The sequence below is a fragment of the Hippoglossus stenolepis genome, chromosome 7 (genome assembly GCF_022539355.2).
Source record: "Hippoglossus stenolepis isolate QCI-W04-F060 chromosome 7, HSTE1.2, whole genome shotgun sequence".
Taxonomy (NCBI): Eukaryota; Metazoa; Chordata; class Actinopteri; order Pleuronectiformes; family Pleuronectidae; genus Hippoglossus; species Hippoglossus stenolepis.
Genome location: NC_061489.1, coordinates 315,078 through 331,177, shown reverse-complemented (window position 1 = coordinate 331,177; position 16,100 = coordinate 315,078). Strand labels below are relative to the sequence as shown.

Here is a 16,100-nt window from a genome sequence, read left to right as displayed (position 1 = left end):
GTCTCTAGTTTGAGAAATAGACGCCTCACAGGTCCTCAACTGGCAGCTTCTTTAAATGGTACCTGCAAAACGCCAGTGTCAACGTCTACAGTGACGAGGCAACTCCGGGATGCTGGCCTTGTAGACAGAGTGGCAAAGAAAAAGCCATATCTGAGACTGGCCAATAAAAAGAAAAGATTGATATGGGCAAAAGAACACAGACATTGGACAGAGGAAGATTGGAACAAAGTGTTATGACAGATGAATCAAAGTTTGAGGTGTTTGGATCACACAGAAGAACATTTGTGAGACGCAGAACAGATGAAAAGATGCTGGAAGAGTGCCTGATGCCATCTGTCAAGCATGGTGGAGGTAATGTGATGGTCTGGGGCTGCTTTGGTGCTGGTAAAGTGGGAGATTTGTACAAGGTAAAAGGGATTTTAAATAAGGAAGGCTATCACTCCATTTTGCAACGCCATGCAATACCCTGTGGACAGCGCTTGATTGGAGCCAATTTCCTCCTACAACAGGACAATGACCCAAAGCACACCTCCAAATTATGCAAGAACTATTTAGGGAAGAAGCAGGCAGCTGGTATGCTGTCTGTAATGGAGTGGCCAGCGCAGTCACCAGCGCAGTCACCAGATCTCAACCCCATTGAGCTGTTGTGGGAGCAGCTTGACCGTATGGTACGCAAGAAGTGCCCATCAAGCCAATCCAACTTGTGGGAGGTGCTTCAGGAAGCGTGGGGTGAAATTTCTACAGATTACCTCAACAAATTAACAGCTAGAATGCCAAAGGTCTGCAATGCTGTAATTGCTGCAAATGGAGCATTCTTTGACGAAAGCAAAGTTTGAAGAACAAAATTAATATTTCAAATAAAAATCATTATTTCTAACCTTGTCAATGTCTTGACTATATTTTCTATTCATTTTGCAACTCATTTGATAAATAATAGTGTGAGTTTTCATGGAAAACACGAAATTGTCTGGGTGACCCCAAACTTTTGAACGGTAGTGTACATACTCAGCCTTTTGTTATTTAACTTTAAATTCTTTATTTTTATTCTATTGTCCTTTTTATATTTGTTTTTTCTTTCGTCTTCCTCATTCTGACCTGCCTGCTGCTGTAAAAAGTGAAGGTGTTTAGGGTGGTTCCTTGAATGCCAATTAACTGTCAATTAACTGTTCAAGTCTCTGTAGTAAGATGTGATGATTGATAGTGTTGAATGCTGCACTAAGATCTAACAGGACGAGGACAAAGATAAACCCTTGATCTGAAGCTATGAGAAGGTCATTTATGACTTACCTCAAGGCTGTCTCTGTGCTGTGATGAGCTGTAAACCCTGACTAAAAGTCTTCATACAGACAGTCACACAGCTGATTGGCTTAAACTTCCTCAAGGATTCTAGACAGGATGGGGAGGTTGGATAAAACCTCTGGGTCCAGAATGTTTCTTTGACAAAGATTTTAATAGTGATGAGCGATTACAACATTATCTGTATCTGTATCAGTATCTGATCAACCACCTAAATTATCGGTATCCGAACTCGGAAGTGGGCGGCGCTTAAACCAGAAGTATGCGGGGCCCAACAGAAAGTTGGTATTTTAAGCCTGACATGGATATGGGTTGATCAGAAGTTGCTATATTTATTGTTTATTAGAAAACAATTTACAGAACAGCCTTAGAATTAAGCTTCAGATCAAGAGTAAGAGAACTATTCAGAACAAGTTTTTATAAACTTCAGTGAATAAACCTCAGTGAATCAATGCAGTATTAAGAAGTATTTATTTTTTTCGTTTAAAAAAATTACATTTAAACAGTGATGTTTGTGTGTGTGACTGATCACAGGGCTTTTTTTACTACCTGTTGTATTTTTTTGGGGGGGGGTGCTGTATTTTTTATTTCTACACAAAGTAAAACACAACGTTAATTATGTGGTGTGGGTGTGTGTTTGAGTGAGAGAGAGAGAGAGAGAGGAGCGCTTGCTCCGTGTGCGCCTAGCCGGGCTTGGCACACTCTGACTCGGCCACTGGAGCTCGTGCGAGTCGCCTGGCTCTCACTCAGTCACTTGGCTTGTGGAGAGGAGCTGTGGCTCCATGTGCTTCTAGCCGGGCTGGGTGCACTCTGACTCGGCCAGTGGAGCCCCTGCATGTCGCCTGTCTCTCACTCACTCACTCGGCTGGTGGAGAGGAGCGCTCGCTCCGTGTGCGTCTAGCCGGACTGGGTGCACTCTGACTCGGCCAGTGGACGCTGAGAAAAATGATCATGATAACAATGTTACACATTAGTATCCCTGTTGACAGAGTGGCTGTGACAACATCATGATTGTGTTGTGTGGCGCTGCTGGCGCAGCAGCAGTGAACTTTCTGTAGGCTCTGTGTAGGCGAAGAGCTCTGTGTGTGGCTGGCCTATCAAGGAATGATGTGGACACAGCTATCTTATCGTGCTCGTGAAACTACATTATCCGTACCGAAGATAGTCGTTTCATCCGAGTATTCGGCTCCACCCTAGATTTTAATTACCGCTAGCTTAAAGTACTGTGATATCTGATAACAATATTGAATTCTGTAAAGTACTATTCTATAAGTAATTTTGTTGGAATGGGATCTAATATAAGGGGTTGTGGGTTTAGATAATGAGATAATGAGATAATTGAGGTCAGCTGATCAAGGTTGAGCTTAGAGAAGCTGTCTAAATAAATACAAGGATTCTCAGTTGCTCCTGAGATTTCTGTGCTTGATGATATATGTGGATCAATTGAGGGAAGGAGATGGTGGATTTAATTTGCCTAGTGCTGTTTAATCACTACTCTTGTAATAAAGGACAACAGATAGCCAAGGGATCAAATTGGCTGGTTGGAATCTTGTAGATGATGTGCAAAGTAGTCTATTGGTAGGTCTGGGTTCTGAGCTCATAAAATATTGTAATAGATTGGCAGTGCAAATGAAGGCCGAGCATTGACCACTGATCATCTGATCGCCCTGCACTTTCCAGAGCTGAGAACTATCAAATCTGGCTGCTGTGGTAGGTGTGGCCTCTGATCCAGATTCTAGTTGGACAAAGAGCTGTTACCTCCACTCTCTTCATCTCAGCTATGTATGCAGCAGCCTGCTCTGGTGATTTGGCTAGCCTTCTCTCAGTGGATTTGGCAGAACTAAGTTGAGCACAGAATTGAAGCATGGTGTGAAGACGCAATAGTGGGGTTGCATAATGGTTGGTACCTTCAATGTCCGGTCTCACCATCTCACTGTATTCAGAACTGATCAGTAAAACTGTATGAGCTTGTTCTGTCTTACATAAAGGTGGAGTTACTTCATCACAGGAAGCAGCGTGTGAGGCTGGGCAAGCTTGTCTCTGAGCCCCGGACCATCAGCACTGGAGCCCCACAAGGTTGTGTGCTCTCCCCTCTACTCTTCTCCCTCTACACCAACAACTGCATCTCCAGCCACCCCTCTGTCAAACTCCTGAAGTTTGCAGACGACACAACCCTAATTGGATTAATCTCCAATGGGGACGAGGCCGCCTACAGAGAGGAAGTTGACAGCCTGGCTTCCTGGTGCAGCCAGAACTTCCTGGAGCTGAACGCTTCGAAAACTGTAGAGATGATAGCAGACTTCAGGAGGAGCCCAGCCCAAACCGCCCCCCTCACCATGTGCGACTCCCCAGTTAAAACAGTGGAGTCTTTCAGATTCCTGGGGACTATAATTGCACAGGACCTGAGGTGGGCTGAGAACATCACCACCATCACCAAGAAGGCCCAGCAGAGGATGTTCTTCCTGCGGCAACTGAAGAAATTCAACATGCCATGCAGAAAGTGATGGTCGAGTTCTACGGCCATCATTGAGTCCATCCTCACTGCATCAATCACCGTCTGGTTCGCTGCCTCCACTGCCAAGGACAAGGGCAGACTGCAGCGGATCATTCGGTCAGCTGAGAAGGTCATCGGCTGTGACCTGCCGGCTCTCCTACACCTGTTCCACTCCAGGACCAGGAAGAGAGCAGGCAAGATCATCGCTGATCCTTCCCATCCCGGCCACCACCTATTCCAGAGACTCCCATCTGGAAAAAGGTTCCGGGCCATCAAGACCAAAACCTCGCGCCACCTGAACAGTTTTTTCCCCATGGCAGTGGGGCTCACAAACAAGCCCCCTGCATCACACTGACTCTGCCCCCCCGCACATAACTTATAACTTATATATTGTTGGCACTATCCGGAACCAATCACTGCACCTTAGCACCGCACGTGCCTATTGTTTTTTCTGTATATATTGTTGTTTTATGTCCGATTTGTTGTTATGTCCAAAGGCACCAACCACACCAAGGCAATTTCCTGTATGTGTAAATATACTTGGCAATAAAAAGAATTCTGATTCTGATTCTGATTCATGATGTTGACAAGATAGGAGTGTTCAGCTAGTCTAAGTTCTTTGGCAATTAACGCCTCCTTAAACTGATGGACTCTGTGTGGCGGGGATGCAGGAGACAGCATGAATGACACAGTTGCCCTGTTCTTAAAGGGAAGCTCTAAGGTTCTCCATCATGCAGCAAGAATGGTCCGTTTTGAACTGTTGTCCAAGATAGCTTATGACTCCAAAGTAAATGGTAAATGGTTTTATTCTATGAGGGGCAAAGGACACTTCGGCATGCAGATTGGGAAGACTGGGGATCGAACTGCCGACCTTCAGGTTGGAGGACGAACACTCTACCCCTCAGCCACAGCCACCCCAAAGTGCTATCTCTATTATGGAATAGGAAGGTGCTGACTTTAAACAGCACATTCCATCCTCCCGGTTGTCGATCTACATACAGGACTTCCTCTGCAATGTTCAGGAGACCGAAACCTGGTTATGGGGTTTGAGTTTGACCACTATCTGCTTTCTCTTGAGCCCTGCTGTTAATATTGTGAAGAAGAAAAAAGTGACTAGTACTGAAGGTCTGACAGGAGCCGTAGGTGCAGCTTCAGAGGTGTAGAGAGGTGAGTAGTAATTATAAAGATTTTTCAAATGGTGGCTTCATCACTGGTTTCAGATATCTACTGATTAGTTGGTTTCAGATGTGTACTGATTGTCTTGTTGGCTTAGTCTGAAAAGCTCAAACTTTCTCAGCCCTCTCCCCATACTCATAGTTACCATGTCTAGTCCTTATATCTCAAATTCACAAGGGCCTTTGACCTCCAGGCATCAAAATCTAATCAGTTCCTCTTTGAGTCCAAGTGAAAGTTGAAAGCCACCTTGACCTTTGGCTACAAAAATAAAATCTGAGTTGAAGTGAATGTTTGTGCCAAATCTGAAAGAATTCCCTCAAGGCTTTCCAGTGATATCACAATCACAAGGCAAAAAATGTGCTCTGTGAGGCCACCGTGACCTTAACCTTTGACCATCAAAATCTGAATATTTATACCAAATTTGAAGAAATTCTCTCAAAGCAATCTTGAGATATCATGTTCACAAGAATGAGACAGACGGACAGATGGACTGACCACCCAAAAGCATAACATTTGAATTGTGTTTTCAATGGGCAATGCAATTATTTCTGTTTCATTAGCAAGGGTTCCTTCATATTTTCACTGAATATAAACTTTTCAATGACTTTTCAAGGACCCAACTTTCACACTATAATCATTTTTATGTTCACTTCACCCAAAACAATAGATTGACCTTTATTACAGGAATAGCGTCACAAAGTTTGGCTATCACTTTATGCCAGGGAAAACGGAATTAATGTGAACTGCTTGGCTTTGCACACTGAAAGCACAATTTTAGAAAAAAATGTTGAGCTCCAAAATATATTCTTAAACAATTACAGACATGTCATTTACATGACAGCAATAAGAAACGAAGCATTATGATTCTTCTTTTAGACACCTCTGACTTCTCTGTAGACTACTCAAGATGCTGACTCAAATGTTTAAAATCAATATATTATTCCAATAAATAGGGCTGCTTCACTCCCTAGACACCACAGATATGAAACTGCGTAGTCAGTTAATACTTTCTCCAGAATTAGAAAATACATTTACTTGTTTAGGAACTAGCAAACCAATAGACTAAATGATCTGTAGTGTTTTAAATTGTGACCTCAGGAGATCAGACTTCAGAATATGAGAATACATCATGCACAGTTGTTGTATTGATGGACTCAGAATTTCTCCTTGGCCCAGATTCAATAAATATTTCAGCATAAGACATTAACGGATCCTGAACACTTTCTTCACTGATGAGTTGACCAGTCTTCAACAGATTTTCCACAAAACTCTTGACACTTGGCAGGGAGGTTTCCAATGGATGGCAAGGTGAAAGTGAAGGAGCACAACAAAATCATGCATTGCCATATGTCATCGTAATTTCATGATTATGGACAGAAGATTATACACAGTGGAAACTCTGTATTCGTTAAAATAGACTTACAAAAAGAGCATATTTCAAGTTCATAAAACAAGTTTACAGTTAAATGCAGGTAGTTTCCATGAGGGATCAGTTATTATTTTGCCACTGCAGATCTTCGTGCTACTGTATGCAATGTAAATTACCCAAAAATCTAATGATATATAAATCATGTAATTAACATTAATTCTGTGTGTGTGTGTGTGTGTGTGTGTGTGTGCGTGCGTGCGTGCGTGCGTGCGTGCGTGCATGCATTTGTTGGTTGTGTGCATGTCTTTAGGCTGCGAGGTAGAGATCCTGGGTGTTCGCCCATCTCTCTGCGAAGAATACGTCTACAACCCATCGGAGAAAAACCTCACAGACTCAATAGTGAATGCTCTCACTGTCCTGAGGTACCAACACAATGACGAGCCCCTTTCATGTACTCTGCAATGTCCTTTCATCCAATATTTAGCCTGTATGTCAGAGCTTTCAAGTTTAAATGTGACAGTGAAAGTAACAACACAAATATCTAAATGTTAATAATAAAACTATGGTGAGCTGAGTAGTTCTGTTCCAGACGTAAATCAAGTTCCCTAGTGTTAACTTGCAAAATGTTAAGTACACAGGCAGGCAGACAGATAGATGAGGCAAACTAAAGCCAAAAGGATTTTACTTTGAATGTTGGTACAGTTGTCATAGGTTTCAAAGACAAAGTGGCACAGAGGAGCAACATCCCATCTCGTATAACATCCCATTCATTTTTTGTCCATTGTGTTACATTTCAATCAATCAAATCAAATCAATCATAGGGCTTAACAAGGTGGAACATCCCCTGTCCTTAACCGTCAACAAGAGTAAGGAAAAACTACCAACAAACAAAACCCTATTAAAAGGGGAAAAAACGTAAAAACATCAGAGAGAGACACATGTCAGGAATCCATCTCCCAGGACAGACAGAAGTGCAATAGATGCCGCTTGTAGCTGAAAACATCAGCAAAAGTACAATATTTACAACATTAATTGGAAGGAATGTTTTTTAGCATAATGGAAAGGTGTGTCAATGTTTAAAATATTTATACATAAGAAAGACATGAAGGGAGAGGTAATGACAATTGAAATGGAGGAGTTATTGCATTTTTATTACATGGGTGAAGAGATTCCAAATTGACCAATTCATTTGCTGTTGCCCCTCAATTTCTACCATTTCAGGATAATAAGAACTGATGAAGAAATGATTGAGAGATTGTATTGACTTACAGTAGTTAGTGGAACAGTGGCTAGCCTGAAAATGACATCATGCCTTTGTGTGTGTGTGTGTGCGTGTGTGTGTGTGCACGCAGGTCAGGCCAAGCAGACATGGCAGCTATATATTATGAGAAAATAGATGTTGAGGGCCATCACTTCGGTCCAGATTCTAAGCAGGTCAGAACAGCTGTGAAACAACTGGATCTTGCCATGCAGACACTTATCGGCAAAATCAACGTTAGTAATATCAATACTCTTGTTATTGCAATTACAGATACCACTGCTGTTGTTGTTTTCATCTGGTTCTGCTGACATTAATATTCTTGCAGGAGAAGGACATGGTGAACCAGCTGAACATCATGCTGTTTTCTGACCATGGAATGACAAAGATCCAGTGGTCGGAGAAGGTCATAGAGCTGGATAAGTGTATCAACATGTCGGACATTGTCAAGATGATGGACAGAGGATCAGTGGTCAGTCTCTGGCCCAAACATAACAAATATCAAGAGGTAAGACCAGCATATGCCATGATGCTGTTTGAGAACAACAATGTCAGATAGTCATCAAAAAGTAATTAATGGAGAAATATAATACAGACAGATGATTTCTGATTGTAGAATGCTTTAAACTTTACGGTACATCATTCTATCCCTTAATTAAATCATTGAAGTTCCATTTTTCTGGTATTGAATTGAATGCCACAAACTTTATAAAATGTTGTCCTTGTGCAATCGTAATAGCAAATAACCACCCAATACAGGCTTTGTTTATGGTCTAATAATGCTGACTAGTTGGACTGGGTGCCTTGTTAGATGGTGGAAGGAAAATGGGAACTTGGTCTTGTGTCCTCCTGAACTACTCTTCTGTAAGTGAAAATAAGAGTGAGTCACTCCAAAGGAACAGATGTTTTCTACACATTCAGGACAACAGTGGCAGTAAGGGATGAGGGGAACTGGTCATTCAAAAGTGGGAGAAAAAGAAAAATACACACTAAGCATCTATTTTTTTAAGTTGCTAGACTTGCAAGCAAGTATGAGCGTGCCAGTGGGGAGGTGACGTGACCGCGCTGATGCAGCCGCGTCCTGCGTAAAGATGATCAGGGAAGGACCCTTATCACACATGAAGTTTGACTGAACTGGAAGTTAGAGCTACTTGAAGTTTCATGGAGAGACATCAAACTTTTCTGCCATGTCATAGACAGCCCACTGATGAAAACTCACGAGTTTCGTTGTATGGCATCAGCAAGTCCTTTAGGCTGTTCTGAACATTTTTTACATGCCGATGCATGTGAAAATTGTTCATTAAATGGGTAAATGGGCTAGCTGCATAACACCAGAATGTAAAACATGACATTTCCCTTTACAGGTAGGGGGTGCTATGACTATTATCAAATATTATCATATGGATCTGTTCAGGGCGGGACCTAATCAAACATGTGAAGTTTGGACAGTATACATGGAGTTAATAAGCACTTCCTGTTTTCTGGCGAATCATCGAAATTCTCCACCACAGCCACGCCTTCTGACAAAAACTCACAGTAAATACAACTCCTAATTAAAAAGTCCATAACATAACATATATCAAATTTTGAAGTTGGTGTGTTTGTATGTTTAGGCCCCCAAAAAGGCTATTCATTGATAAGAAGAAGAATATAAGTATTTCCAATAGGGTTCCTACACTAACAGTGCAAGGGTAATAATTATAATACCATAGCTATTCCCCAAAAATATTTTACACTCTGCCAATCTCCATCTCAACATCAAATACATGCCCCTAAGGAAAAACAAAACACAACATATGTAATGATAAGAAGATGTCACAATTGAACTGTTACATTTGATCAGACTCTGAATTTCTGGGACTTCTGGGACAACTTTCAGATGCTTATCTCTGTAAAGAATAACCAGAGACTGCAATATAAATCACATCACTCATATAATGATACATCAGGATACACAAAGAAAGTGAAAGAAAAAAAGTGACAAGAATAAAAGATATAAACTTTAACAAAAACAGTAGAAGACCAACAATGAGTTATTTGGTTTTCAAACTTTCTCAGTGTATTAGATATGATGGCTGTTTCACTGGCACTGTGTCCATTTACAAGGGTGTACCACAGGGTTTTGTTTTAGGTCGGCTCTTATTTACTATTTATATAAATAATTTGGGTCAAAATGTGTCAAATGATAATTTTCATTTTTATGCTGATGACACCATTATATAGAGCTCTGCAGCAAGTCTTGTACTGCATTGAACACTTACAAAAGACTTTTAGTGTTGTCCAAAATACTTAGGGTGCAACCCCTGTTGAAAAGATTTAAGCTAAAACTGGGTTTTACTTCAGAAATAGATTTTTCTTTAAAAGTAAAAAAGTGACACAAAGCTGCCACTTTTTATCTAAACTTGACTATGTTGAAGTGTTATATATGAATACCTCTGCCCTGCATCTCCAAATGTTAAACACAGCCTACCATGCCTCCCTATGTTACTCATCACTATGAGTTAAACTCTTGGGTAGGATGGCCTGCTCTGGCCACCTGTAGGCTCTTTCACTGGTACACCTTTAATTATAAGGCGATTCTGGGCCTGCTTTCCTCATTGTCTGCATTACACTGAATTGTGTTGGGCATTACGCTCTGCGGACTTAAAACCCGGCAAATTAGTTTCACTGAATGCCTTTAAAACCAGAATGAAAGAACTGGAGACAGATTCTACAAGATGTCACTGTTTTTAATTTACCTGGTTGTGCAGCTGTAATCTTGAAATTTGGTGCTCTATGCAGTTTATTGGTTCTTTTGATGAAATAATTAAATACCATTTTTGCAAAGATATCCATGTAATTTATACACAATGCTCCTTTAATATGATTTTTTTTATTTTAAAATAATATATTACCTTAGGGAACCACCCTTCAAAGGAAGGGACGGGCTAGGCAATTCAGTCCTTTTAAAGATGCTGGCTATTTAAACGAATAACTACAATACAATATCAAGTAGGAGTTGGAAGTAGCCCCCTTTATGCAACATTAAAGGTACCATAATTACACCATCTCTAAATTCCCCAAAACATGTCTCTAAAGTTTTTTCTTAAAACACCCCTCAGATACTGCATTCAAGCATTCCTATAAACCCTCTATATTAGCTCTGCTCTTGAGCAGTCTGTTTCTGTGTTTGGCACTTTAAATGCAAATGAGCTGTGGCTGGTCACACCCCTTTTAGGAAGTGGATGTGGTCTAGTCTTTCCCAGGCACACTGTCCAATTTCAAAGTTTCCTGCAAATGCGGCTGACTAAAGCATCCTTCCATCTCCAAAAAAAATGCAGGATCCTATTGGTGAATCCTTTCTGGACCAACCTATCCCAGGATTCATTGCGCTTCAGTGATGAACAAGCGGCAACAACCTGGGCTGAGCGATGAGGCCGATGCTGAAGTGCAAAAAGCTGCAGTTCACTGAGTTGCCACTTGAGGCTGGATCCAAGAAGAAGTCAATTCACATTGACTCACCTGTTAAAAAGCCCGACTTGAGAGCACATTTAAACCTGTTTACAGCATGGTTTTAAAAAAAACGATTTAGTCTCAATCAGTAAGTTCTTCCTTCATTGCAACTGTGGTGGGAATTTCTTTCTAACTCGCTCGTTTGGAGGATATATAGGTTTGAAATTGTGCATAATTATCACTTGATGGACAGGTGACATCACCGTTAGCTCGTCCCTTCAGCTTCTAGCCTGTGGTCGGCTCGGCTTCACCTGAGCTAACAGGCTAATCCAGTGGAGAAGTTTTCAGTCACATTTCGGATGAATAATACGGTTTGCTGTTCGGCTGGTTGTCCTGACAGAGAAGACGAAGATGTCTGTCTTATGGCAAAGAAGAAAAATAAAACACTGTTTTTAACTAAAGTGTATCATTTCAGAAAGTTAAAGATGAACATTGTTCTGATAACTGTTAATTTTTTTTTACCAACCATAATGAATATAGAATTGACTCAATATTATCCATGACACTTAGCAATGACTGCCAACTGTAAGCAGTTGCAGGTCATCTTTAGAAGAGGGAGGTAAACATGAAGTGTTGTGCAGATCCTTCTCATGTTGATCAGCCTGAAGCTGCCGATCTCCACCATGTTGCTGCTGCCACAGTGGATGCTGAGGACACCAGGTGCTGCAGTGCTTCATGTAATGAAAAGAAAAAACTCACTATAAAGAATGTTTTATGCTGAAATCACTATGTCACATCTTTAGGACAACATGGAACAAAGGAGCAACACCTCAGATTAAAGACAGTCTGTATATCATTTGTACAGATACTGTACAACACAATTAATAATAACATTTGTGAAACATATTTACTATCACATGCAATTTACATTTACACGACTCTTTACTAAAGTGATTTGAAAACTTAGACTGAGGTAGTTGACTTGCTTCAATCTGTTCATTAGACGTGTTAAATAAACTGTAAATTACTACAATTACATATTAAAAACCACTTGACGCATGTAAGCATATGTAGTATGATTATGATAATAGATAAATCAATAGGTTTTGTTGTTGTATAGTTTCAGGGTACCCTACCTTTGTTTAAGTTCCTTATGACGACCGCTAGCATCCCAAAGCAACAATACCGCAGTGCTAGCCAGTTAGCAACAGCGGGTAGCATGTAGCCTAGCTCCTTAGCTTGAGCTAACCAGGTAACGTTGAGCTCTGTAGGCGTCGCTCAGTTGTCAGTCGTCACACAGCCCACCTCAGCTCCACTTGCGTTCCTGGCACCGGCAAGATGGTGCCGGGTGAAACGCCCACAAAGAGCCTAATTTTCACTCTTCAGAAACCAACGGGTGATGTCACGGACCCTACATCCATCTTTATATACAGTCTATGGTGAAGAACCATTTTTCAAAGTGGTAATGGTGCCAGCAAGCAATGACACGTTTGATGCATTACTATTGGGCTTTAACTAAACCGAACTGCTAACGGTACATTGTTTAATATAAACAATGGGCATTTAAACTTTCTCGTCTTGTCCAAATTCAATTCTGTTTCTAGCCAACAGCAATAAGGGTTGGACGAGTTGCTGACACTGATCTCAGAAATCATCTGTAGACCGGACCATCGTGGGTCATGTAGACAGCGTCCCCCAAAGGATGCTGCCCCTGAATTGAGACCCTGCTAGTGAGCGCACTTCTAGATATATCTGTTGTGCCGTTGTTCAACCACACAACTTTGATCCAGAATCCAAGAAAAAGTTCATACGCTGCATCTGCAGCAGGACGTTTCTGAACCAGTTAGTCAACGATTTTCTGTATCTTTGTAAGCTTTTTTAGTCAGTCGGTGTGTGTATTGGTATTAAACATTTAGCTTGGACGCTAATGCTAACTGTTACTGTCCACTGTCTATTATTGGGAGCAGTTTGGCTGAATAAACAACACTTTAAACTGTGAAATAGTTATCACTAATGCCTCCTTTGATACATGTTTGTACTTGAGCAGACATTCTGTCCTCTGAGGATGTCTACAGGAGATTCATGATAAGATGCGTGAGGTATATTTCTGTAAAAGAGAACGTTTCTATTTTTTTGCTTTTTTGCTGTATTTTGAGCAGAGATACCTGTCAAATCAGCTTCCGTTGTGTAACCATAATCTTTATATTACAGTGAATTTATACCACTATAATTTAACATAATTGTATCTGTATCTTGCATCATTGTTCTTCAGCCTGTTTTCAGTGATTCTATGGTGTCCTATATCTAAACATAACATGTTACACATTTCCATTACGATATGCATTTGAAACTTTGCACAACTTACTACACTAGACGAAAAGCCGAATTTTCGTCACTGCAAACGCCTGCAAACTCGCCTAATTCCTGGCAGTTAGTGCCCGTTTACAGGATGTGAATTCCGCGTTCGCCTGTGACACAAACGGGCAGAAACATACCCCCGGTATCGCAGTGGTGGGGGCTTGGGAGGGGGGAGTGCCGCCGGGAAGTCGCGGAGCGAAGGTGTGATCTAATTAGCATATGAATCGCAGCGCAATCGGTTGTGAGAACTTATCTCACTTCACCATTGGATGAAACCACAGGCCTTTGAAAACGAAAAAAGTCACTTGTGATTGGCTGGTAGATCTGCTGCTATTGGTCACCCTGGGTCATTATAATACACACGTGGGTAAACCCCTCCCACACAATATTAATAATAATAATAATAATTAATATATAGTTATTATTACTAATAATTTATGTATTAATATATATTATATATTTATTATTAATTAATATATACTATTAATTATTAGTAAGCCTTTACCAAAAGCACTGCAGTTACTGAAGACTATACATTCATTCATGTGATGCTGGATGTTATATGTTGAACATATTGTAGAGGGAAAAAAACATTTACAAGGTATATGTTGAGTAAAAGCTTTATTTCCATACAGCACAAATATTGCAAAAACACAACTGGCCTAGCCAGTAAAAAACTAATCAGGTGAAGCTTGAAATGTCTCTTTGCTGCCTCTGGGTCATAAGTTCTTTGTGGGACTCTGTCCGAATCTGCTCCAGTGTGTAGACGTCTGTGGTGTGTAGCTGTGAGATTCAGTGTAGCTTCTAGTCTTCTTTGAAGTGTGGCACACAGGTCGGTGAGCTCCTGGCTGTGGAAGGATGGATCCATGTCATCTGTCCCGCTTCAATCAGCTGTAAACACAATCAGTACAATCAGCTCAGTTCAATGACAACATTACACCTATACATGCAACTGAAGAATTATCTTATGTATCTTATCTTACACTATTTCTTCTCTGTCGACTCCTGAACTTCTCAATGCTGCTGCAAGAGCTGCAAGGTCCGGTTGGATGTACCGGAAGTTCCTTCATACTGGCTCATAGTACGTCTTAGTACGTCATAGTACAGGCAGCTGGAAAACAACATGAAATAGCCTCGCTACATCACCGTTGAAAGATCCACAGCAAAAAAACACAATTACTAAACAGTTACTTACATACAATGGCGTCATTTTCCACACTGCAAATCCGGACTAAGTCTCGGCCTAATGTGCAGTGACTGCCTCGTTGTGTGGGGGGGGGCTCAGGCTGTGAAAACACAATGATGAAATAGATCAGATAAAGTAAACCTGGAGAATGTATTTTATACAGCACGGCGCGTCTCTTTAATCTTACCCTCGCTCCGCTTCGTGGCGCCGACCATTTGCCTCAGAGGTGTGAAGAGACGGGCAGTTTCCTATAAAATACAACAGGACAAAAAGTCACGTTTATGAAAAAACTTAACGAGAACAAACTCTTAAGTTTAAGCAGTTCGTACATATTTAAACATGCACTAGTTCTGCTCAAGCACTCGATGCTCTCTTCTTCTTTTAGCAACTTTCTCGCTAATCCCACAGTTGTTAACACGCTATTCAGATCTAAGAGTTAACTTAGCAGTTAGCAATGGCTTCTCTCTGTAGTTTAGCTCTTACCGTAATTTTGGGATTGTGCGCCCGTCTTCTCCGCTTCGACTCGTCCACACTGGGCCCGCGGGCTTTGCTTTCCAGCACACTCATCCTCTCCTCCAGGGAAACAGTGTTGTGTCGACTTCAGCAAGTTTTTTACACCGAAAACAGAGTCACTCGTCGGACCACGCAAAACACGAGCCGGTAGTTTCATGTCTGCTGGAGACAGACGCTTCATTCACGAGGCTGTGATTGGACGAGCTCTCTACCGTGTTGACGTTAACGACTGACGTGGCATCTTCAGGAATGGACATATTCACGAGCTGGGTGTGACGTTTTCAGAGTAAAACTTCACAGATGACCTTTTCACTTTTGAAGCAGCGGCTATAACAGTTTTTAAATTGTACTTTACATTTATATGGGATGAGTATGTGACTGAGGACCAGTTTATTATTTCTGGTGTTCAGTTAATGTACTTACATGATTCTTGCTGTTCTGTGTTTCTACCCTCATAGTTGAATGCACTTATTGTAAGACGCTTTGGATAAAAGTGTTGAGTGTTTTAATGGAATACTGGGAAAGTTTAATAACAACAATAGGACAATTGAAGTTCAAAATATGAGGCAATTTCAGCAGAGTCAACAGCTTCGTATGCCATGGACATGTGAATATGGTGCTGAGTTTGCCAGTATTTTGGGAGGACAAATGGTTGAAACTTTGACACGCGATGACACAACTGATATGCTTTATGTGAAGCACAGTGTTTTGGTGTCAGCAGAAAGACTTCTCTTAGAAAACTGTACAGTGGTGCCACTCTCTCCATTCCAACATATTATCTTGGATGAGCTTGACAGGCAAAGGTTGAAATAATTGCACTGTTTCAAATTTTTTTCATAGCATTGACCTTTGTGCTCCCTTATATAGCACACTTACTTATATAAGGGAAATCTATATAAGCTACAATTTCCGATTTTATATTTATTTTAAGCCTGGTGTACTTACGCCAGATATTTTAGTTGGTACCTTAGTTAGTACCTTTTAGAAAAAGGTGTTACCTCTGCACCACTGAGTGAAA

The 16,100-nt window shown here is 41.0% G+C and overlaps 1 protein-coding gene across 1 annotated transcript in view; it reads left to right on the top strand.

Moving 5' to 3' along the window:
* Window positions 1–16,100, top strand: part of enpp6 (ectonucleotide pyrophosphatase/phosphodiesterase 6) — a 62,968-nt gene that overhangs the window by 30,580 nt on the left and 16,288 nt on the right. Inside the window, exons 3-5 of the mRNA XM_035161091.1 lie at window positions 6,646–6,757; window positions 7,688–7,829; window positions 7,922–8,101. Coding sequence (XP_035016982.1) covers window positions 6,646–6,757; window positions 7,688–7,829; window positions 7,922–8,101 — 434 coding nt within the window. The remainder of the gene's footprint in view (window positions 1–6,645; window positions 6,758–7,687; window positions 7,830–7,921; window positions 8,102–16,100) is intronic.